This window comes from Glycine soja, chromosome 15 (assembly GCF_004193775.1).
Source record: "Glycine soja cultivar W05 chromosome 15, ASM419377v2, whole genome shotgun sequence".
Classification (NCBI taxonomy): Eukaryota; Viridiplantae; Streptophyta; class Magnoliopsida; order Fabales; family Fabaceae; genus Glycine; species Glycine soja.
Window position 1 is genome coordinate 10,067,667 of NC_041016.1, and position 24,743 is coordinate 10,092,409.

The 24,743-nt window shown below is 33.5% G+C and overlaps 2 protein-coding genes, 1 long non-coding RNA gene and 1 pseudogene across 4 annotated transcripts; 1 reads left to right on the forward strand and 3 right to left on the reverse strand.

The window, feature by feature from the left end:
• Positions 1-487: 487 nt before the first annotated feature.
• Positions 488-5,074, reverse strand: LOC114388602 (putative E3 ubiquitin-protein ligase LIN-1). 2 transcript variants are annotated; one of them, XM_028349169.1, is made up of 7 exons: positions 3,801-5,074; positions 3,549-3,687; positions 2,511-3,451; positions 2,248-2,392; positions 1,813-2,067; positions 1,194-1,503; positions 488-790 (listed from the first exon to the last, which is right to left on the reverse strand). In XM_028349169.1, the coding sequence occupies exons 1-7, from the start codon at positions 4,826-4,828 to the stop codon at positions 660-662; spliced, it is 2,949 nt and encodes a 982-aa protein (XP_028204970.1). In that variant the 5' UTR covers positions 4,829-5,074; the 3' UTR covers positions 488-659. The 2 variants fall into 2 exon arrangements, with proteins under 2 accessions (XP_028204970.1, XP_028204969.1); XM_028349168.1 differs by having other exon boundaries at positions 2,248-2,395; positions 3,801-5,072.
• Positions 5,075-8,633: 3,559 nt separating this feature from the next.
• On the reverse strand, positions 8,634-12,932 carry LOC114386736 (annotated as a pseudogene).
• LOC114386737 lies at positions 9,500-13,531 on the forward strand. The gene is made up of 2 exons (XR_003661173.1): positions 9,500-9,601; positions 13,344-13,531. It is a non-coding gene; the product is annotated as an uncharacterized LOC114386737 (long non-coding RNA).
• Positions 13,532-18,707: 5,176 nt separating this feature from the next.
• Positions 18,708-22,803, reverse strand: LOC114387423 (putative disease resistance protein RGA3). The gene is made up of 2 exons (XM_028347612.1): positions 19,384-22,803; positions 18,708-18,980 (listed from the first exon to the last, which is right to left on the reverse strand). Exon 1 carries the CDS (start codon positions 22,412-22,414, stop codon positions 19,385-19,387), a length of 3,030 nt encoding a protein of 1,009 aa, XP_028203413.1. The 5' UTR covers positions 22,415-22,803; the 3' UTR covers positions 18,708-18,980; position 19,384.
• Between the last annotated feature and the right edge of the window lie 1,940 nt (positions 22,804-24,743).

A 24,743-nucleotide genomic window follows, 5' to 3' on the forward strand; every position in this document is an offset into this window, starting at 1 on the left:
TTGTTCCCTCCAAATTGGTTTCTTATAATGAATGATCACCATCATATTCACATAACTAGCCAATTATATGTCAAATTATTTGCAGTTTGTCTGCTATTCTTGACAAGAAATATATGGAGATTTTTTTATTTATTTTTATATCCAAGAGATTCTCTTTATTAGAAGAGATGGATGCTCACCTTGTCGCATTCTGGAACAAACAGTTGCACACAAAGAACTAAGTAGGAGAGAACTTATTATCCATGTGTAAACAAATAAAACAAAAACTGAAGTTTACTCGTTTGTCTTGGATTTCCTCTCTGTTACCCACGTGAGGGAGTGAAAACAAGACAGTGTGGCATTTGTACAAATTTTGTAATCTAGGAACAAATATAACACTCAGATTGAGACCAAGCTAAGTTGGACATGTTCTAGCACTGAACTCACTTTTAGAGACCCCTTTCTCTTCCTTTATTTTTCAGTAGTTTCTTTATTTGGCTAGGCAAACTTTTCAGAAAGTGAAATCATAAGACATCATGGATAAAGCACATATTACGTTTCTTTTGATAGAAATATTCCCTTTGAAACTAATCAACTATACAATACTCAAGGATGATTACAATCTCACTTATGTGAAAAAGAAAGGACACTGAAAGATTCAACAAAATGAAGATTGATAATCATTGTCTTAATTTAAAGCTGCTTTTTGAGAAGATTGAGATGAGCTCATTGGCTGTCCACGTCACTAGGGAGAGATTTTGGAGATGTGTGAGTGAGTCCTTGTCCAGTGATGGCAAGTTGGAGACACATTCTGCTAGCAATATGATAAAAAAGTAAGTACAAATAGAAAATGAAGAAAATTCAAACAATGATATAAAATTAAAAAGAAATTTTATAATAAGAACCTGCTATGGAATCATACTTTTATGAATTTAATACTAACAATATAAATGTGTTTTACACCGTCAACAAACCATATATTATCAGGTAATATAAAATTATTGATTTTTATAATAATTATCTTAAAAGTCATATCTAAAATGATTTCTAATTAATTGATAATGTAAAATATTGACACCAACAATGAATTTATTTTCATTGAGAGACACCATCATGAAAAGTATAAAGTTTGAGAAAAAAATGGAGACAATTAATCCTTTCAGGACAAAAGTTGAAGTTTGGTATAGCTTGGGAGATGGTATAAGTTCTCATACCTGAATATTTTACAAGATATAGCAGTGAATATGAAGCTAGCACTCTTTCCTCAACATCTTTATCATAATTCAGTGATCGTAGCAACTGTGGTCTTAAGATTGAGAAAACCATTGGTGGCAACTTTCTATCTTCAACTATGTTGAGGTAGCTGCTCATCCATGAAATAGTTATGAGGCTTGCTCGTGCTAAACATGGGATGCCATTGGCTATGGAATCTGCAAGTGCTGATAGTAAATTCTTCTTTCCACTTTTGAACAAGACACAAGCTGCTCTTTTTTGCCAAATTTCTGCTTCTTCCTCTTCCACGTTCTATTAAGTGACACACAACAATCAATAATTTTGAAGTGCTAAAAATAGAAACCACTAGTACTAGAAGCATGCTGTCATATGTGAAGTAAAGACAAGCAATTTAAATATTAGTTTTTAGTTTAATTTTCATGCGTGTAAAGATTTTTACATGGTTAATCAATTAGAAATCATCCTAGATGCAATTTTTAACATAATTACTATAAAAGTCAAGTATCTCATCATATATATGACAATTTATAATTAGATGAGAATATAAATTTGTTTTTGTTGTGCATCCTAATTAAACTCTGCTTTTTAACCAAAGCTTACCTTGTGAATTGGATCATAAACAACAATTTCCTTTCCCGGATATGAATCTTCTAAGCAAATTTCTCTGAAACCTGCTTTTTGTAAAAGCGATTTTTCCATTAATGAATCCCCTGAATCAGAAAAGTGACCTCCTAATAGGACTAGAGCTCTGGCTGATTGCTGTTGCACTCTATCATTACATGTTTGACAATTTAAAGCTTCTACAAGTGCCTCAATTGCTTCTGATCTATATAAGCTTCCCTTGAAAGGATCATCCTGCAACACAACTGCTATTGCATTTGTGAACTCTTCAAGACATGTAAATCAATTTAATGTACACTAACAGAGGGTCTAAAAGGTACCCTTTAAAAAATAATGAAAGTCAGAGAACTTCGATCATTGTGCATAACCAATAATTCCATATGAGCACTTCTAAATTGAATGAAAAAGAATTACCATAAGATCAAGCAGCAATATTATAACTGCAACTATAGGGCGTTCTTCAGGTGGAGACTTCTGAAGGTAAATGAAGAAAATGTGCATCACATTAAATCCACCCCATCCATCTTTAAGTCCTCTCAAGAAATTTAAAGTCTTGGTTCTTCTGGTATGAAAATTTAAGACCTCTCAACATTTTCAGATAGAAAAAAAATAAAAAAAGGCAAAACAAGAATAAAAATATATCTAGAAAGGTAAGTGAGAAGTGCATAGTTATATACCTATCAAGGTAGAGCAACTCAGCTAGCACAGACAAGGCATAGCCACTGGAATTTTGTTTACTCTCAATAACAATAAGTTCGAGTAAGGAAGTCTTATTTATGTTGTCAGCTAAAAAACTTCTACAGGTTCCTTCAGCGCGAATGCAACATGAAATTATCATAGCAGCATTGTTTCTCTCATGGGCCTCTCCTTCAATTCTTCTCATTAGCAGTGTCAATCCCCCAAGTGAAAGAACTTGCCTAGCATTTTCTAAGTTCTTGTCTTCATCAAAACCAGTAAGAAGTTGGTCCAAAACATAAAATGCTGTCACTTGAGGACTGCATTGTACTGTGAAGAGGGTCTGCAATTTGTCCCCAAATTCCAACACTCGAAGTATTAATGGCACCCATTCAGAAGATAGCATCTGCTTTGCCTTTGGCTTTGATAGATAAAGAAGAACTGCAGCCTTTAGAAACAGACTAGTGCTTTTTAGAAGCCGCACAAATATTTCTAGTTGAGGATCAGAGTTCAGAATAATTTGTCTAATTGCATCATTCTTTCCTATTAATTCTGCTAAAATTGATATAATCAATTCAAGGATCTCATCCTCAGTTGAGGAAAATAGCACCTCAAGCATAGCTTCAACTACATTAGGTTGTGTTAGTGCTTCTTCAATGAGAGGATCACCAGGAGAGTTCAACCAAGCTTTGATAACCACACGAATAGCGAATTCACATTCACTTAGAACATCTGATGAACATATAGTTGTAATGGCTCCAACAAAGTCTCTCGAAAGAGTTGAAGCATTCTTGTATCTATAGTTGCTGTTTTCCAAGCTTTCCTTTGGTATGAACCTGCAAGAAAGGCACTGAAAATAGTCCAATCTCTGTGACGCAGGCCATAATTGAGCTTGACTCTTGCCAACTTGGCTTGATCTTCCAACAAATACCCTATCATCTTTCTGTCAACAGTGATAAAGTAGGCTAAATATCTGAAATGAAATTCTATATTTTGAATCAGCATGTTTTCATCTATGAATTGATGGAACAGAAAATAACCTGAACTGGACTGCATTTGTATTCATCTAGATATAACTTTTCATCAATCTCTAAGCCTGTAGTAATTGCCAACACTCCATTTTGGTCACCAAGACCAGTAGGTTGCTGCTCTAGTTTGGAGCCAAACACTGTCTTGTATCTGTTGCAGAAAACCATAAACATAAAAGCACGTACATAACTACAAATTGCATATATTTGTTTCATACAAAAAGATGGTTGTTGTGGGGAAAGTAAGATGTTTATATCACTTACAAGTTTGGGTTGATTGAGGAATTTGAAACAAAGGAATCTGAAGACCTTCTTGATGATCTGTAACTTGGCCTTGATGGCAAAGAGACATTAGGAAGGGGAGGCTCACTAGCTCCAACTTTAAGCCATTGCTTGTAGTACTGAGCAAACAGGTTAGTCCCAGTATCCATTTTCTCATTGTAAACTTTGCTCAGAACCTTCATTTTCTTTTCCTTCTCACCATGAGCTTCATTTGAAAGGAACTCAAGCTCAGTGTTGTACCAAATTTTAACATGTAGAAGATGGGGAAGAAACAAATGCTCCCAAAGGTCAGGAAGCAAGTAGGTTCTAGCCAAACTTGGAGAATCACAAAACACTTGCAGCAAATGCTTAGAGGAAACCCTGTCATTTTTCTGCAACTTGTAAGCAATTGCCAAGTATAGTTGAGCACAAGCTGAGAGATGTGAATTTGGTACACCACAGGTTGAAGCATCCCTGGAAGTTTTAGAATTCAAACTAGCAACTATGGTTAAAAGCTCAATGGAATTCCTTAATCTTTTGATCATCCTCACCTGCTCGATTGTTCCTTGATTTTCTGCCAATCTATCAATCTTCTTCGTACCCAATTCCATGTTCACAAAAACCTCATCACCTGAATCCTTTCTCCTTCTTCTTCTTTCCAATAAAGAACTAGACTTCTCTCTGATTTTTTCCCTAAAATTATCATCTTTCACATATCTTCCTATGTAGCCACTGAGGATAGCAATCACTGCTTTAATGGCAACATCATCCATCAAGTGTCCCACCCTTCTTGAATCTGCAGACGACAGTGACTTAGAATTTGATCTTTCTGAAGCTGAACCACCCCTTTTGAATTGAGAAGAAGACACACTTTGTGCTGTGCCCTTCTCTGCCTTGTGCTTTGATGAACCAAGGCTTCTTGGATCATGACAGATGTATGCAGCAAGTGGTTTTTTCTCATGTTGTGAAAGTTTGTGTTTAGGCCTCTCTGGGGTTGGATATTGGGTAGAGTGTTCTCCAAAGGAAGTCATATGTTGGTGAATGAGACTTGGGTTGAAAGAGAAGTATGAAGCAAGAATGGCTTCAATGACATTCTTGGAACTCAAAACAAATATAAGATAACACAGGGGCAGCTAGATTAGCTATAGTGGAATAGAGGCACAGCAATGAAGACAAAGAAAGGGTTGGATTTGGTGAACGGTGAATGGTGAATCTTTTGGGCTATATTTTAAACTATAAGGTTATGTTCTGTAAAGGCAAACACCCTTTTGGACCAGCTCAGTGAAATTGCCGCCACATTTCTAAACAATAGCCACTTGCAAATTGCATAGTTTAATTAGGGCATGCAGATAAGTACTATTGTATCAATTAACAACTTCAATCAGATAGTATTTTGTTACTACGAAAAATATTTTTTTTTTAATTTTAAATTATTATTTTTTTCGTTTACAGAACAGTACCATTTATTAAACTTTGTATATTTGATTTTAATTAGCTCTTATTTTATGTTCTGGTGGTTTTCCCCGCAGATGGTAGCTTTAGTTAGTACCTACCTCTGATGCTTTTTTGTTTGACCTCACTTTTGCCTTTTGTTTTTCTAAACAGACACTTGCTAACTGCATAATTTATTTAGAGCATACAGAAAAGTACTTTTTTGTCATTAAGCGATTGCAATAAACAAATTATTTTATTTTATTACTAAAAAAAAATTAAAATTATTATTTATTTCATTGACAATGCAGTATCTTTTATGAAATTTTGTAAATTTAATTTTAAAACAGATCTTGTTTTTATATTCTGCTATGAAGCATGGCTTGTGCGGTTCTGCTGAGTTTTATTTTACTTTTAAATCTAGAGTATGCTTTGATCGGAATTCAAGGACTAACCTCTTAAAGTATTACGACCTATTTATGGAATTGACCTTTCTCAATAAAATTATTTACTAATCATGTCATACTAAATTGGTGTCCTCCTTGTTTTTTATGCAAATATTGGGTTTAGTTAATTCTCGCTTGTGATCTATGAAGCCTAGATACATGATATGATACGGGCAAGATATGACAGATATGGGAATACAATGATTTTTTTTTTAAACTAAGGATACGGTATGTGTTGGATACGCTAATAAAAAGTTATATATGAATGCAAAATAAAATACAATAATTAGTGTTGGTGTTAAAATGAAATTATACTGATGATCTTAAGTACAGTATATATTGCAAATATGCAGATTTTATTTTAGCAAACACCACAAAAATAGAGACAACTTGATGATTGAACTAAATTGTTGATACATTTATATTTTTATGGATTAAATTGATCATAGTATTAGGACGAAATTGTTGCTGAATGCAGACTACAACAGGAGAACAAAGTGGCTATTTAACCAAATAAAAACCCTGTAGAATATCCTACGGCACTATCAACTCATGTGTTGCATATATCCTCTGCATATGCACAAATCTATGTATGTAAACACCATACAATTCCCTACGTTCCCAACATCACACGTCCCATCCAGATGCTGCATAATATCACCCGTTTATGTGCTCTATATCATCCCTCTTACAGAAGACTTAATCAAGACATATCCATGATTATGATATCTGTTGAATAGACCAAATTGGCTCCATCATCAACCAATCATAAAATGAAGCTTTAAAATTTTCATTCTTTGCTTAGAGCCAGGACCATGCAAGCTCTGAACTTAACATTATCCACAACTTGCTGCACTTAATTTCCTCGTTCATTATTAAAAATATTATGGTTTCGCTGCATCCAGAGTGACCAGACAACAACTAACCTTACAACCCACCCGGCCTATCTCTCATTTTTAACTTTTATGTCACCAGAATGTTGCCATAAGAAAACCTGCAAGAGAAGAAAAAATGTCGTGTATTTTCAGCTTTCTGGTTACACGAACAGGATCTGTAATCCATGTTTGGCCCTCCTATATTTCTCAAAATCAGATTAGCCTTTGTTGGTATTCTATCAAGGAAAACTTTCCAAATGAAACCAAGCACTTTAGATTGAGCAGGTATACGCCAAAGAACCCAAAAAGAGATCATTTTGTGCATTGTGCCCTTGGTTCTGCATTAAAGTGTATTCAGATTTGATGGTTGAACATTGTCCCTCCTTGGTGTTATATTTCCAATCTGATGCATCATATATATATTATCCATAAACTACCTTTCCCACAACTCACTTTATTACTTGTTGACTGGTACACTTGCCGAGTTATGTTGCAAACATTTGCTTTCCATGCACATTCACTTCCCTAGAATCATCTAGTTCATTTTCCTTCAAAATAGATCACTGCATCATAACCTAACACAAACATCATAAGTCTCGCAGTATCCGTAACAATAGATGCAACTCCCTGATGTCTAAAATTGTGTAGATGCATTCTGCCGCATATGGAAGTTTTAGCCATTGAAAAGCTTGATTTTACCGTACCCAAAAAAGGTTTGGCATGGGTAATTGGTAGGGCAATAGGAGCACTGGGTTCTTGATCGTAAGGTTTAGCGAACTCTTTGTTGGCCATATGTTAAGTCCTTGAGATTATTGTCAGTATAGACAAGAACCGTGAATTAATTTGAAACTTGATCACAAATTAACGACAGCCTGATATGTGTGATCTTACATTATCTTTAAGGACTTATCCGCGAGGTACATAAGACTCCTACAGTTTAATAGGCTCCTCCTAATCACAATCAAGACAACGAAACTTACAAGTTTTTATTAAGCCTCTAACTTGGAAATTCAGAGACATGGAAGAAAGGAAGAGGAAGGGAGGAGCTTATGGTTGAGACTAAAATACTGTGATTTTCATTGGGAATCCAACAGAGTCAGTTCTCAAACAGCTTTTCTGTTGGGAGAAACATGCCACTTGCTCAGAGTCAGTCCTCAATCAACTTGTTGGTTAGCATCTTCCCCTTCATGTTCGCTTGCTGATATTTATTTGCAATGATATTGAGGTCTTATATTTATTTATTCTCATAACCAGTACTTCAGTAATCCCCTGCATAAGTGTGTTTTATTCTATAACTTGCAACTGTAAATCTTACAATTTTGGATTATAGGACAAACATTTTTACCTAGTTGAGTTACTGTATGGAGTTGAGGACTAATGGGAACATGCTTTTTAAGCATTATGATTTGAGCACTAACAATGGAAATTTTCAATATCTAGAATTAAAATGAAAATTTAAATAAGGTCTTTTGCAATTAATTAGAATTAAAATTATTAGAACTATATTTGAAATTTATCTCTCTTAAGAAAGTGAAAGATCCAGATACTTCGGAGGAGCATCAAAGTTGCATCACAGAACAAGGTTCTTTTGCAAAATGAGAAGTTGTGGCTGGTACAATTGACAATCCCCAGATAAGCAACTCAAGCCATTACGTTCCATTTTCAAGAATTTTGATCTAGTGAGTATGCAACCAATTGCATCAGGTGCCTAAAGAAGAGGGGGAATTGGAATTTGGAAAACAAAATAAATGAGTGCAATGCAAACATTCCTCCCCAATTTCCAGGCCTTTTCACTTACACAACCAGAAGCATAATCGTAGCTGGAATTGCAAGGCCATAGATGTTGTCTCTACTCTGAACTGTAACAAGGCAATCACAATGTAAAACAAGGAAAATAGATAAAAAGAATCACCGAAAACAACTTTTACCGGTCAACTTTATGACAAATTCGTAACTTTGTGTGATTTTAATCTCAGCAATTAGCTAGATCTAACAGCTCACAAGTATGCTGGAGAGAAAGTATGCAGTAGAGAAAATATAGTGTAGTTTTGAATACATTAACTGATAAGATAGGTGAGATCAAGTAAATAATACAAATCCACTTTTTATTACATTGATAAAAAGACCGTAGGAGGTCAAATAAACAAAGGAGCAATAGCAAATGTTCAAATATCTGAAAGATTACAACATGTTTGTCAAAGCTTAACTAAACTTCACAGTGAACTTAACTGAATTAAAAACACACAGAAATCTTCGAACCCAGCTTGCGTGAATAATCTAGTCTGGGCTCTGCAAATCCGAGAATACTGATCACAAGATATTATGCAATTTTCAGTTTCAGAATAAAATAAGTTGTTCAGCACAACAAAATAAGGAAAATCTGAAATATGCATAGTGGAATATTTCTCAAATCTGTCTCCCTTCTTAAATATGTTGTGCACTTCAAACACTACTAATATGATGCCATCAAAATGCTAGTAAGTAGAAACAGTGTCAATTGAAGCAATATTTTTTTAAAGAACAAAAGATGTAAGAAATTCAATTGCAGGAAAAGGTATTTTGAATTCTCAATTGAAACATAGAGGGTGATTATTGAGTTATATATGATTAATACTTGTAGAATGTAAACTGTTCTTGGATGTTAGGACTCGGGAGGTGAAAAAAAAATGAAGAAATCTGATACATATATAAGGACTGAAATACAGGAGAAATCCTAAATTTATTTTACTGTGAATGCATAAAATACTAAAATTTTGAATGCATAAAATACTAAAATTTTGTGAAAATATATATAAGGAAGGAAAAAGGATCCACAATATACCTCAATCGGGACTATAATGTTTACTTCCCACTGAAATATAGGGAACATGAGCTATTTTTGACCAGTCCTCTCCGGTTTCCTTCTCACATCGCTTCTCTAAGTCAAGATGGCAACCAAAAATAGTCAATTGCTGCAGACTGATGAGGCTTAGGCTGGTTGGAAGACACGCCAACTTGGAACAGAAAAAAATACTTAATTCGCAAAGCAAGGGAAGGTTTCCAAAGCAGTCAGGTAACGATTCTAGCTCTCTGGAAGACTCCTTAACCTTAACACCTTGAGGGAAGTCATATCTTGTAAAGCCTGCAAATCTCCCACCTCTCTGCAATTGGAAATCCACAATTTCCAATGGCGTTGAAAACCTGCCGACACATTGAACTTATCACAATTGAATACCGAGAGACACTCCAAACCTTTCAACAATTCTTCGTCTCCCAAAAATTTAGGACATTCATCAATTTCAAGATTGGAAAGGCGGGGGAACATGTTTTCCCCATCCTCCCTTGACAACCTTTTAAAGTTTGGCAGATGACGAATGGTCAGAACTTTTAGGGCCCTGAAAACTACTTCCCCATCACAGGATTCCTCATAGAGGTATTCTACATGATTATTGTTTATTATTCCTAGAATCTTTAGAGAAGGTAGTTTCCCCAGTGGTGGAAGTTGGAAACAGTTTTCACAATTCAACAGATTTAAAAGGATTAAATACTTAAGAGAAGGACTAGACATCCATTTTGGGAAATGGGTGCCTTTATATTCTTCCACATCTAATCTCCAAAGCTGTTGGGTATCAGGTTGAAGCACTTCAAGAATCTCCTCAACATTTTCCTGTAATTCGGAGTCTTCATTTTTGTCCCATGACAACCGCAATTTATTCAATTGCTTACTTGGCATATTGGCTTCTTTAGAATCCCTTACACTTTTTACATTTCCTAGATGCTTGATGTCAAGATCCCCTTTAAGCTTCAGAGGTCCCAATTCTTCCAAGCGAAACCCTCTTTCTTTGCCAACAAAGAACTTGGTCAAAATCCTTAGGGAAGTCAACATCCCTATTTGAGGAGGCAAGCTTGATAGTTCTTGGCAATCATTAAAAGATAGCTGCCGTAGAGCTTTTAAGCATATCAAACTGTTAGGCAACATTTTGAGACGACTGCAACGATCTAATTTCAATATCTGCAAATTCCATAATTTACATAGAGATTCTGGCAGAGTTTCGAAGCCACCCCCAGAAAGGTTCAAGTACCTTAGATGTTTTAAAAGACCTATTGAAGATGACAATGTTTCTCGCTTTACAAAATCAAGCACCCGCAAAGAAAGGCATTTCAACACATCAGGAAGAGGAGAAAGTTGGTCACCATAGTGATCTGGCAATATATAGGTCCTCAAAGATTTGACTAGATGCAATGGCACTGAATTTATGGATTCCCCATATACATTCCACATGGATCTATGATTTGAGAGATGATGTATTCTTTCAGACCAAGTAGTTACTCGATTGTCTTCTGTAACGCAACAAGCATCTTCTGCAATAGATTGTGCAAGATCATGAATAAGGTCATGCATCTTGAAACTTGTAACTTTGCCAAATTCATCCATCTCAATATCCTGAAAAAATGATCTATGATATAATTCATTCCACACTCCATCACCAACATCTTCGACATCTAATCTTTCATCAGATGAAATGAATCCATTAGCCATCCAAAGTTCAATTAAATATTGCTTCCTTATGCTTTCATCTTTGGGAAATATTGCACAATAAGCAAAACACTGTTTGTGCTGAATTGGTAAGTTCAAGTAACTCAATCTCAGGACAGGAATTATGGAGTTTTCATTGTGTGATAATTCCAAAAGGTTGCTTTCCTTAACATTGAGCCACTCATTTTTGTTTCTCTTGAAGCGTAAAAGACCTCCTAGTGCTTTTGCAGCAAGAGGCATTCCCCGGCACTTCTTTACTATCTCCTTCCCGGTGTCCTCAAGCTCTACATGTTCTTCCTCATTTAGTCCAAAGGCTTGGTGTTTAAACAATTCCCAACAATCATTGTCGGACAGGACCGGTAATTCATGAGGAGTCAATGTTCCCATGATTGCTGCAACCTTTGATAGGCGAGTAGTAACCAAAATGGAAGTACCTTTAGCGCCACAAGCCAGTACAGATTTCAGCCTTTGCCAATTCTCTTGATTATCATCCCACACGTCATCCAAAACAAGCAAATATCTTTTTCTTTGAAGTAGGTCATGAAGTCTTCTTTGTTGTGACTGTAGATCCAAATCCTCACAGGTATTTCCAGCTGCTTCAATGATAGCTTTTGTCACTCTCTTCAAACTAAAATATGAAACACATACCCACATTCTTAACTCAAAGTGGTTGAATACCCTCTCATGATTGAAGATGAGTTGGCCAAGTGTTGTTTTTCCAAGTCCACCTACACCAGCTATTGGATAGACGGATAACTCCTCTGAATGAGTAGCATCACCAATCAAAAAGTCTAAAATTTTATTCTTGTCTTCTTCTCTTCCAAAGACTTGTGTTTCAGTGATGGAAGAGCCTGTTTGGCGCAACTCAAGGACTCCACTTCTTCTCTTACGAACCATCTCAGTCAAATGAAACATTTTCCTTTCTTCAGCAATTTCAGTTAATCTCTCACTTATCGTTTTCATTTTCTTAGCAATTTTGTAACGGAAAACAACACGTTTTGGATGAAAAGAGGATAAGCAAGAGCCTTGTACCTTGTCTGATGGACCAGACTTGATCCCTTGGTTCTCGAACGCCAATCCTTCATAGGCACACTCGTCAATGATGTCATCAAGGATGAGAGCTGCATCTTTTAGCTTTCCCAGCCAATTTTTCATAGCTCTGTCTGAGAATTGTTTCTCCTCAGCATCTTCAAGCGTAGCCTTGATTGTAGTGAACAAGGTGGTAAGCCTTTCCAAGTCTTGATCAAAACCCAGAAATAGTGCCAACTCCTTTTGAACAAGTGAGTTCAAATTCCTAAGCACAGTTTCAAGGACAAACTCAGCCATATTGTAACACTGCAAGGAAGAAGATCAAGATGTCAAAGAGTTGCTTGGTAAGAAAGCAATATTGTAATAATCTGTGAGCATTAAGCAGCCGTATCCGTTTACATGTGTGTTGGCGTCTTGTATTTGGAAAGGAGAGTAAAAGCAAAAACACTATTCACGTGTGGCCCCACCACTTAAAAAGGAACAATTATTTGTTAAAAAGGGAAATGTCCAAGCCACGTGCCACAGCTAACCATACCTTGATAAAGTGAATACCAGAAAGGCAGAAATTATTCATATCAATCTTGGAAATTGGAATATTTATAGATTTTATTTTGGTGGCAGGAATAGTTTATAGATGCTGAAGCAGGGTTCCCATAAGCACGGACGTGGTTTGGAGTAATATTCTTATATAGTTGAGCAACTTCATGCTGGTGATGATGATTTTGATTTACCAGTCACCCAAATCAAAAAAATTTGATCAACGTAATTTCTTGTAGTGTAAAATAAATTACAAACAAAGAAAAACTAACAGCAGAAGAAAAAATTTAAGAGTGAAATTTTTTTTATGTGCTTTCTCAAGTAAAATAATTAAAAATAAAAGGTGATTTAACAATGAGCTTTGTAAGATTGGTGCATACATACACTGTTTTGGTCTGTGTTAAAATCGCATTTGGAATATATAAGCTGGCTTTCTGTTTATGTTCAAAATGTGATTTTAGATGTTACAAAAAAAAAATAGATGCTCTTTTAGATGCCTTATTCTTATTCTTGATTGGTGGTACTTGATGTAGAAAGTTCTCTTGTAAAAAAAAAAGATGTTACAGAAAACAGATGCTTTTAGATGCCTTATTCTTAATCTTGATTAGTGGTGCTTGCTGTAGAAAGTTCTCTTGTAAAAAAAGATGTTACAAAAAAAAGATGCTCTTTTAGATGCCTTATTCTTATTCCTGATTAGTGGTGCTTGCTGTAGAAAGTTCTTTAGAACCAATGGCTGGCTGCAGGAGAGCTTGAAATCAGGGTAAAACTATCTGAGGATTTGCATGTATTCATCAAGGTGTATGCTCTGTTCTGATCAGATCTGCCTATATGTCCTGTTCTTATTTGTTGGACTTGATTAATCACTCTTGTTGTTCAAAATAAATGGTTTTGTTTTTGTAATTTTCTAATTGTTCTTAAGTCATTTGTTACCTCGTTCATATAAATTAAAATCGACATAATATGAATATTTCAAAATATACAAAAATATGAATTATTTGATTACTTTCTTGTTATTGTTCAATTTTGACAAACTATGACACAGAAGATCGGGATAATGTGTAGATATAATTCAACAGTTGAATCAATAAAAATGACATTCTATATCAAGTTATGAAAATAGTGTGATAATTATTTATTAAAATTAGTGTAATTTAATCTTTCCCCTATTTCTCCCTACATATACTTATCATTATGCCACTTTTCTGACTAAGGTAAATAACCTTAGTATTTAAAAGAAAATATGTTATTTTTTACTATTAAGAGTGTGAAAATAAATAATTTAAATTAAATATTAAAATATTATTACATACTTTTAAAAGGGTATCTTTTATTAGGTTACAAAAGGATTTAGCAATATACTTTAGGAAAAAAAAACAAAGTATGGTTTCAAAGAGTTATATACAAAGTTAAAAGTTAAGGAACTTACAATTATTAGAAAATTTTGTGACCTGAAAGAAACATTGAAAGCTAAGAATGACATAGAAGTTATATATTCTTTACTTAAAATTTAATATATACTTCGTATTTAATTGTCAAACTAATTCTTACCAATTTACTTTTTTTTGTCGATGAGTATATATCATGGGTGCCCTCAATTTATTAGATTAAAGATTAATTTAATTTCATTCACAGTGTAACTATCATTAATCAAAGAAAATTTTATATATAATGAAAATTAAATATGGATTATTTTCTCGTTAAATAAATTATTCACTCATATATAAACACTGTGGGTATTCTTACATTATTATACCAATCTTATGAGTTAATTCTTACCAATTTACTACACATTACTCACTACATTAATATTAATTTCACAAATGCGCCAACAATAATACCTTGTAGAACTTTTTTTTTCTAAACTTAATTAATTTGTAAATTATATCTATCGTTTTTATTTAATAAAGTATAAGAGAAGCTTAACTCACAAACTTATTTACAAATAAATACATACATACTTAAATGGATGAATTCATTTTAAGTAACTTTTTTCATCCATTATTTTCTATGTTAAGTGATTTTAAATTCAACTATAACTAATTTATATGTTGTTTTATCATCGTGTGATGCAAATTGAATTTAAAAGTATATAAATGAATTGTAATGCAATACTGTTTTACTTTTTTAATTTTCTATTTTCATACTATATTATTATATGCCTCATAAAATTTTAAAATTTCTTGAATTGGAATGCTTGAGTGAAACCAGAAATCAAAATGAAATATAGGGTGCCAATATCATACAAAATGCATAACAATATCAAAATACTTGTAATTTGAAATGAAGTATAGTTTACAATCATTGTAATATTTTTTACTATATTAATATTCAGTCAAACCAAATCTTTGATAATTTTTTTTAAAATTTTTAATTTCTATTTTTTTTTCTTAGATTTTGAATCGAAAAATAGAAGTTGAGTGAATTAAAAACCAAAAGAGGTTCATGGACAAGGATAAAGATATCCGAGTAATTTTGAGTGAATCAAATAAGGTGTCTTCTCTACAACTAAACTTCTCTACAACTAAACTACAAGGCATTAACACACACAAAACAAAAAAATTATTACATCATTTTATAACTTTCAATTGAATAATATTTTCTTAAAATCGACGTAATATAAAATTTTTAAAATATACTAAAATATAGATCATTTGATTATTTCTTTTATTGTTTAATTTTGACAAAATTTAACACAAACAATTCTGATCATATGTAGATATAATTCAATGATGAGATCAACATAAATCACATTCCATATCGAATAACAAAAATGGTGTAATAGTTATCAAAGTTACATCGATTTAATTTGATCTCCTCTCTCTTTTGATAACTATTGTATCATTTTATAACTTTTAACTTAATAATATTTTCTTAAAACTCACTATTAGATTGAAAGTTCATTTAACATAGGTCACATATGCAAAATTTCATATTAATAAAAAAAAAATCATTTATTACCTTATTCATATAGATTAAAATTGACATAATATAAATATTTCAAAATATACTAAAATATGAATTATTTAATTACCTTTTTATTGTTGTTCAATTTTAACAAAATTTGACATAGATGATCTTCATAATACATAAATATAATTCAACGATTAGATTAATAAAAATTACATTCTACATCAAATTATAAAAATGTTGTAATAGTTGTGAAAGTTACATTTGTGACATTTATTTAAATTAAATCTATTAATGACAAATTAGTATAATCATTAACATATATATATATGCATATAACTTCTATTTAAGTATAACTTAAAATTATGAATTACTTAATATTAATTGTAACAATATTATATAATTGGTACCAAATCACACACATGGCAAGATGATTATATGACACAATATATCTCAATTTTAATTTTATAAGAATTTGATTGGATATTTTGGTTACCAAAACATTCAGCCTTTATTTGGTTAGAAATTAAGAAAACTATAATTTATATATGTTTTATATAAAATAATAAAATGATTAAGTTAGTGTATTTAGTTACCTTAATTAATTAGAAAAATGTAAATACCATATCTCAACCCTTGGAGGGAAAAAAATAAAATAAAAAATAACAGAGATGCGAGAAGAAAATAGATGAAGAAAAATAAGAAATAAGAGAAGAGAGATTCATGAAATAATGAATGATGTGGTATAGAGACAGGAAAAAATAATAATATATAAAGTACCATCTAAATAATATGAATCAGGTAATGAACATGCAAGCATGGGGCTATGAACAGATACGAATGTAAAAACAAATGGCCTTGGATCCGCAAGTTTGAAAAAGTCGGAGGGCCGTTGAAAACTACTGTTTGCGGCAGTTGCACGCTCACCTTTGTATATTTTTTGTCTGCGATTCTGAAGCCTCTATCAATTTCTCCTGCAATACCAAAAACTCGATTTCACAATGGAAGTGCAATGTTGCTCAATCTGGTTTGGTATTCTACATGAGAAAAGAAATTAAAAAGAGGAGAATAAAGGGCGAAAGAATAATTCATAAGTGTGTTTGGATGGAGAAATTTAAAATTCTGATAAATTTTAAATTCTAAGAATTTTAAATACTTCAATTGAAATTTTTTTAATTTCAAAATTTCGTGTTTGAATAAAAAAATTAAAATTATGAGGATGAAAAAAATGAATAAAAAAAAGAGAAAATATGGTTGGTGTGTGTTAGTTATACGTGTTTCTTTATGCTCACACCCGATATTGTAGGAGCTCAAAGGTGTTACGTACTGTAATAAAAGAATCTCAATTTCGGATGAAATTGAAATTTCAGATTTTTAGTTGTTTAAAATTCTGTTTTAAAATTTTAAAATTTTAAAATTTTCATAAAAAACATCCAAACAATAAATTCTAAATTACAGAAATTCAAATTCTCTGATAAAATTTTCTATCCAAACGCATTCTTGAGGAAATGTCAAAAATTTGTTTTCACAATGGAAGAGCAATGATCCTCTGATTTGTGGTCCTTCGATGGGTTATGAAATCCCAAATTATGCAAAAAAAAATTAAGAAAAAAGAATAGCATCTTCCATTTTTGTTGAGGATTGTAGACTGGGATGAGAGGTTAATTTAAGTTAAAAAGTGAGAATGAGGAGGAATGGGTAGAAGGTAAATGGGAGATGTAATAGAGGTAGAGGGGAGATATGAAGAGCGTAAAGGAAAGATATAGAGAGCGTAAGCAAATCCTGAGCCTAGAGTGTAATAGAGAATGTAAAAGAGATATGTATCAGAAGATGAAATTGTAGAGAAATGACATAAGCAAATTTACCGGTATGGCAAAGTATAATATAGCGATGTCACAATTGGCAAATAGAAGAAAGTAAAAAATGAAGAGAATTTAGATAAAACATGGTTAATAAAAACTTATTAACAATGTTTTATACTAGCTCAAAAACTTATTTGGTTTTAGTTTTTTAATTAAGTGAAAAATTTATTTGATGGTTTGATAATCAAGTTTTTTATAGTAAATTTTTTTTGAAATACTATTTAAAACATTATTTTTTAACTTTTATCTTTTTACATTTTTTTATTTTTATTCTCAATATATTTATTTAATTTTCTTATTATTCAACTAAGTCATAATTTTATTATTTTTATATTGTTTTATACTTTTTAAGTATTTCAACCGTTAGTATTATCGAACACTTATAATTTAATAAATTATTTTTTCAACTAGTTTCATCCAACATAGTCTAAGTTGTGAATATTTGTTTTCCATACACATTCCTTTGCATCATCCGGTTCATTTCCCTTCAAAACCAATCACTGTGCATACATTTTTTGCAAACACCATAAGGCTTATTTGGATCCGTAAAAATAGATGCATTGCTACCACGTATGTATGTTTTGGTTATTGAAAAGCTTGACTTTTTACACGCTTGAAAAAGGTTTGGCATAGGTGATTGGTTGGGCAATGGGGGATAAGGTAAGGTTCAGTGAACTCTTTGTTGGCCATAAATTAATTAAGTCCTTGAGATTCTTTTCAATGTAGACGAGAATCGTGAATCAGATTGAAATTTGATCACAAATCAATTGCTTGAGAAGTGTGACCTCACACTGTCGTCAAACTTATCTGCATGGTATACAAGACTCCTAGGGTTTAATTGGCCCCACCTAGCTAACCACTATCAATTCCACAAAACCTGTCAATCTAATGACTCTCGACACAAGTGGTTAATATTACAAGTCAAAGTTGAATCAGTCAGGTAATATCCGAGCTCGATTCTTAAGAAAACAGTTTTTAAGTAGGTTTTACTTACCTCGTGATCAAACTCCAAATTAGTTAAAGTTCTTTTCCTTTGATGAACCAGAGGCTTAGGATAAAAACAACTATAAGTCTTTGTTAAACCGGAGAAGTTAAATATTTAGAGACAAGGAAGAAAGAATAAGGAAAGAGATTATGGAGAGAAAAAATAAGGCTAATGTAATTCTGAATGTTAGATAGGAGATCCAACTGAAAATGGTAAAACAAAAATATCTGATTTTCAACTAAGCTTAAATCTAAGTTTAAAACAAGATAAAATATACAAAGGCTTAAAAGCATGTAAAATCAAGCAATGTGAGACCTTTTGATATACTGATATATATACAGTAGTTTTGAATACATTTATTGAAAAGAAGACAAGTGAGATCAAATAAATAAAGAAAAGTATATAATACAAATTCACTTTTTAATACACACAGAAATCTTTATTTAAACAAAGGAGCAAACAATTAATATAAATACATGAAAGATTACAACATGTTTGTCAAAGCTTAAACTGAACTTTATTTAAAGAAAAACACACTGAAATCTTCAAACACACTCCCCGAATCATCTTATTTGGGCTCTGCAATCCGAGAATACTGTTCACAAGGAAGAATGTAATTTTATGTTTCAGAATAAAACAAGTTGTTCTGCTTAACAAAATAAAATGAAAATTTGGAGTCTGCACAGTGAAATATTTCTCACATCTATCCCCCTGCTTAACTACGTTGTGCACTTCAAATACAACTAATATGATGCCATCAAAATGCTAGTAAGTAGAAATAATGTCAATTGAAGCGACATGTTTTTTTAAAGAACAAAAGATGTAAAAAAAATCAATTGCAGGAAAAAGTATTTTGAATTCTCAATTGAAGAAAAGAGGGTGATTAATAAGTTTTGATTAATACTTGCACAATAAACTGTTCTTGATGTTAAGACTCAGGAGGTGACAAAAACAAAAAGAAATCTGATAGGAAGGAAGGAATAGGATCAACAATATACCTCAATCGGAAATATGATCATAAAGTGTACTGCCAACTGAAATATGACGAATGTGAGCAATGTTTGGCCAGTCCTTTCCAGTTTCCTTCTCACATCGCTTCTCTAACTCAGAATGGCAACCAAAAATAGTCAATTGTTGCAAACCGCTAAGGCTCAGGCTCATTGGAAGACACGTCAACTTGGAACAGTGAAAGATACTCAATGTGTGAAGCAAAGAAAGGTTGCCAAAGCAGTCAGGTAAGGATTCTAGCTCATGAAGATTCCTTAATCTTATCTCCTTAAGGGAAGTCATATATTGCAAAGCCTGCAAATTTTTCACCCCTTTGCATTCTGAAATCCACAATTTCTGTAGGCATTTAAAACCTGCTGACAAATTGAACTTGCCACAACTAATTACCGAGAGAGAGTGCAACCGATGCAGCAAAACTTCCTCTCCCAAAAATTTAGGACAGCCATCAATTTCAAGTATGGAAAAACGTGGAAACATGTTTTCCCCATACTGCCTTGATAACATTTTTAGGTTTGGTAGTTGACGGAGTGAAAGATCTTCTAGAGCCCTGAAAACAACCTCCCCATCATAGGACTCCTGATAGAAGTATTCTACATGAATCATGTTTTGTATTCTTATAGTCTTTAGAGAAGGTAGTTTCCCCAAAAGTGGAAGTCCTAAACAATTTTTGCAATCCATCAAATATAAAATAGTTAAATATTTGAGAGATTGACTAGACATCCATTGTGGGAAATGGAAACCTTTATATTCCTCCACTTCTAATCTCCAAAGTTGTTGGGTATCAGGTTGAAGCACTTCAAGAATCTCCTCAACATTTTCCTGTAATTCGGAGTCTTCATTTCTGTCCCACGACAATCGCAACTTCTTCAATTGCTTACTTGACATATTGGCTTCTTTGGCATCCATTACACTTTTTACATTTCCTAGATGCTTGATGTCAAGATCTCCTTTAAGCTTCTGCGATCCCAATTCTTCCAAACAGAACCCTCTTTCTTTGCCAACAAAGAACTTGGTTAAAATCCTTAGGGAAGTCAGCTTCCCTATTTGAGGAGGCAACCTTGATAACTCTTGGCAACCATTAAAAGATAGTTGTTGTAGAGCTTTTAAGCATATCAAACTGTTTGGCAACATTTTGAGACGTCTGCAACGATCTAATTTCAATATCTGCAAATTCCACAATTTAAACAGTGATCCTGGCAGAGTTTCAAAGCCACCCCCAGAAAGATTTAAGTATCGTAGATGTTTTAAAAGACCAATTGAAGATGACAAATTTTCTCTTTTTACAAAATCAAGCACCCGCAAAGAATGACATTTCAAAACATCAGGATGCGGAGAAAGTTGGTCACCATAGTGATCTGGCAATATATAGGTCCTCAAAGATTTGACTAGATACAACTGCAATGCATCAATGGATTCCTCATGTACATTCCGCATGGACCTATGATCTGAGAGATGGAGAATTCTTCCAGACAAATTAGTTACACGATTGTCTTCTGTAATGCAACATACATCTTGTGCAATAGATAGTGCAAGATCATGAACAAGATCATGCATCTTGAAACTTGTAACTTTGCCAAATTCATCTATCTCAATATCCTGAAAAAATGATCTATGATACAATTCATTCCACACTCTATCACCAACATCTTCGACATCTAATCTTTCGTCAGATGAAATGAATCCATTAGCCATCCAAAGTTCAATCAAATATTGCTTCCCTATGCTTTCATCTTTGGGAAATATTGAGCAATAAGCAAAACATTGTCTGTGCTCAATTGGTAAGTTCATGTAACTTAATCTCAGGACAGGAATTATGGAGTTTTCATTTTGTGATAACTCCAAAAGGTTGCTTTCCTTAACATTGAGCCACTCATTTTTGTTTCTCTTGAAGCGTAAAAGACCTCCTAGTGCTTTTGCAGCAAGAGGCATTCCCCGACACTTCTTTACTATCTCCTTCCCTATGTCCTCAAGCTCTACCTGTTCTTCTTCATTTGGTCCAAAGGCTTGGTGCTTAAACAATTCCCAACAATATTTGTTAGGTAGAACCGACAATTCATGAGGAGCTATTGTTCCCATGATTGCTGCAACCTTTGACTGACGAGTAGTGACTAAAATGGAAGCACCCTTAGCCCCACAAGCCAATACGGATTTTAACCTCTGCCAATTCTCTTGCTTATCATCCCACACGTCATCTAAAACCAGCAAATATCTTTTTCTTTGAAGCATAGTTTGAAGTCTTTTTTGCTTTGATCCTATATCCAAATCCTTGCAGGCAACCCCAGATGTTGCTTCAATAATAGCTTTCGTCATTCTCTCCAAACTAAAATCTTCTGAAACACATACCCAAATTCTTAACTCAAAGTGGTTGACTACCTTCTCATCATTGAAGATGAATTGGGCAAGTGTTGTTTTTCCAAGTCCACCAAGACCAGTTATTGGATAAACAAATAAATCCTCAAAATGAGAAGCATCACCAATCAAAAAGTCTAAAATTTTATCTTTATCCTCTTCTCTTCCATAGACTTTTGGTTCAATGACGAGAGAGGTAGTTTGGCGCCACTCAAGGACTCCACTTCTTATCTCACGAACCATTTCAACCAAATGAAATTTATTCCTTTCTTCAGCAATTTCCATTAATCTCTCACTTATTCTTTTTAATTTCTTAGCAATTTTGTAACGGAAAACAACACGCTTGGGATGAAAAGAGGATAAACAAGAGCCTTGTACCTTGTTGGACGGACCACACTTGACCCCTTGGTTCTCCAACCCGAATACTTCATAGGCACACTCGTCAATGATGTCATCCAGGATGTGAGCTTCATGTTTTAGCTTTTCCAGCCAATCTTTTATAGCTCTGTTTGAGAATTGTTTCTCCTCAGCATCTTCAAGCGTTGCCTTGATTGCAGTGAACAAGCTGGAAAGTCTTTCCAAGTCTTGATCAAAACCAAGAAATAGTAGCAACTCCTTTTGAACAAGTGACTTCAAATTGCCAAGCAAAGTTTCAAGGACAAACTCAGCCATATTGTAACTCTGCAAGACTAAAATGCAAGAAGGATTGTATTGTATGAATCAACAAGGACGATGATTAACTAAGACAAGTTTTGTGCGGGCTTCAGATTTCAAAAAGTTGGCTACTAATGAAGCAATATTGGAATAACTTGTAAGCAAGCCAAGGTTTCTTACACCAGTAAGGCAGGGATCACTTATGATGCAATCTTGGTATAGTTTATAGATACGGAAGCATCTTCATGCACAAGGCAGCAGGGTTCCCATAAGCACTGACATGGTTTTTAAATGTCCAAGGGATTTGGAGTACTATTCTTATAGATGAGTAACTTGTTGGTGATGGTTTGATTTGTAAAGAAAAAAAATGGAAAAATTAAATTACACAAAGAAAAACTATCAATAGAAAGAAAATAAAGAATGGAAAAAAAATTCCATGTGCTTTGTCTAGTAACATAATTTTTTTCTTTTTTTTAAAAAAAGGTGATATAACAACGAGCTTTGAAAATTGGTAAATACATATACTGTTTTGGTCTGTGTTAAAATCACATTTGGAATATATAAGTTGGCTTTCTATTTTTACATATGTAAAAAATGTGATTTTAGATGTTACAAAAAAGAAAAGAAAAATCTCTTTGAGAAGCCTTATTCTTATTCTTGATCTGTGGTGCTTGCTGTAGAAAGTTCTCTTGTAGAAATGGCTGCAGGAGAGCTTGAAATCAGTGGAAAAACGACCTGAGGAAATGTGTGTATTCGATCATCAAGGTGTATATTGGTCTGTTCAGATCTACCTACATGTTCCGTTCTTGTTTGTTTGTGTTTTTTTTTTATAAAACAATATCTGATTCTTTGTTGTAAATACCTTTCATTATTACATGGATTCAAATCCGAAAACAGTATCTTTGCATATGCAAGGATAAGGCTGCATTAAAAGAAAGAAATCCAATACATATATACAGAATGAAATAGAGGAGAATTCCTAAAATTTATTTGACAGTGTTTGAATGCATAAAATCCTAAAATTTTGTGAAAATAAATATAGGATAGAAAGAATAGGATCGACAACATACCTCAATTGGAAATATGATCATAATGTTTACTGCCCACTGAAATATGAGGGATGTGAGCTATGTTCGGCCAGTCCTCTCCCGTTTCCTTCTCACATCGCTTCTCTAACTCAGAATGGCAACAAAAAATAGTCAATTGTTGCACATTGCTAAGGCTTAGGCTCGTTGGAAGACACGTCAACTTGGAACAGTAAAAAATACTTAGTGTGTGAAGCGAGGGAAGGCATCCAAAGCAGTCAGGCAAGGATTCTAGCTTTGGAAGATGCTTTAATTTTAACTCCTGCAGGGAAGTCATATCTTGTAAAGCCTGCAAACTTTCCACTTCTCTACAATTGGAAAGCCACAATTTCTCAAGGCATTCATAACCTGCCCACACATTAAATTTGCCACAATTGAATACTAAGAGAGTGCAACCCTTGCAGCAAAACTTCCTCTACCAAAAATTGTGGACAGTCATCAATTTCAAGTGTGGAACAGCGTGGGAACATGTTTTCTACATCCTCCCTTGATAACCTTTTTAGATTTGGCAGCCAACGGAGTGTCAGCTCTTCCAGTGCCCTGAAAACTACTTCCCCCTCATAGGATTCCTCGTAAAGGTATTCTACATGACTCATGTTAAGTATTCTTAGTCTTTATAAAAGGGAGTTTCATGAATGGTGGAAGTTGTAAACAGTTTTTGCAATTTGTTGTCAGCATTAATATTTGACAGGAGAACTAGACATCCATTGTGGAAAATTGGTCCCTTTCTAACCCTCAACTTCTAATCTCAAAAGTTGTTGAACATCAAGATGAAGCACTTCAAGAATCTCCTCAACGTTTTCATGTAATTCAGACTCCTCATTTCTATCCCATGACAACCACAATGTGTTCAGTTGCTTAATTGACATATTGGCTTCTTTGGCATCCATTACACTTTTTACTTTCCCTAAATGCTCGATGTCAAGATCTCCTTTAAGCTTCAGTGGTCCCAATTCTTGTAAACAAAACCCTACTTCTTTGCTAACAAAGAACTTGGTTAAAATCCTTAGGGAAGTCAATTTTCCCATCTAGGGAGGCAAGCTTGATAGTTATGGGCAACAATTAAAAGATAGTTGTAGAGCTTTTAAGCATATCAAACTATTAGGCAACATTTTAAGACGACTGCAACGATCTAATTTCAATATCTGCAAATTCCACAATATAAATAGTGATTCTGGTAGAGTTTCAAAGCCACCCCCAGAAAGAGTCAAGTACCTTAGATGTTTTAAAAGACCTATTGAAGATGGCATGTTTTCTCTTTT

Bases quoted from the DNA above. Each gene is read 5' to 3' on its own strand.
- LOC114388602 (XM_028349168.1), bottom strand. From the start codon at position 4,828: ATGACTTCCTTTGGAGAACACTCTACCCAATATCCAACCCCAGAGAGG. The intron at 3,688-3,800 runs GTAAGTGATATA...TTTCTGCAACAG, and splicing joins TCCTCAATCAACCCAAACTT to ATACAAGACAGTGTTTGGCT. The intron at 1,504-1,812 runs GTAAGCTTTGGT...GTCACTTAATAG, and splicing joins TTTATGATCCAATTCACAAG to AACGTGGAAGAGGAAGAAGC.
- LOC114387423 (XM_028347612.1), bottom strand. From the start codon at position 22,414: ATGGCTGAGTTTGTCCTTGAAACTTTGCTTGGCAATTTGAAGTCACTT.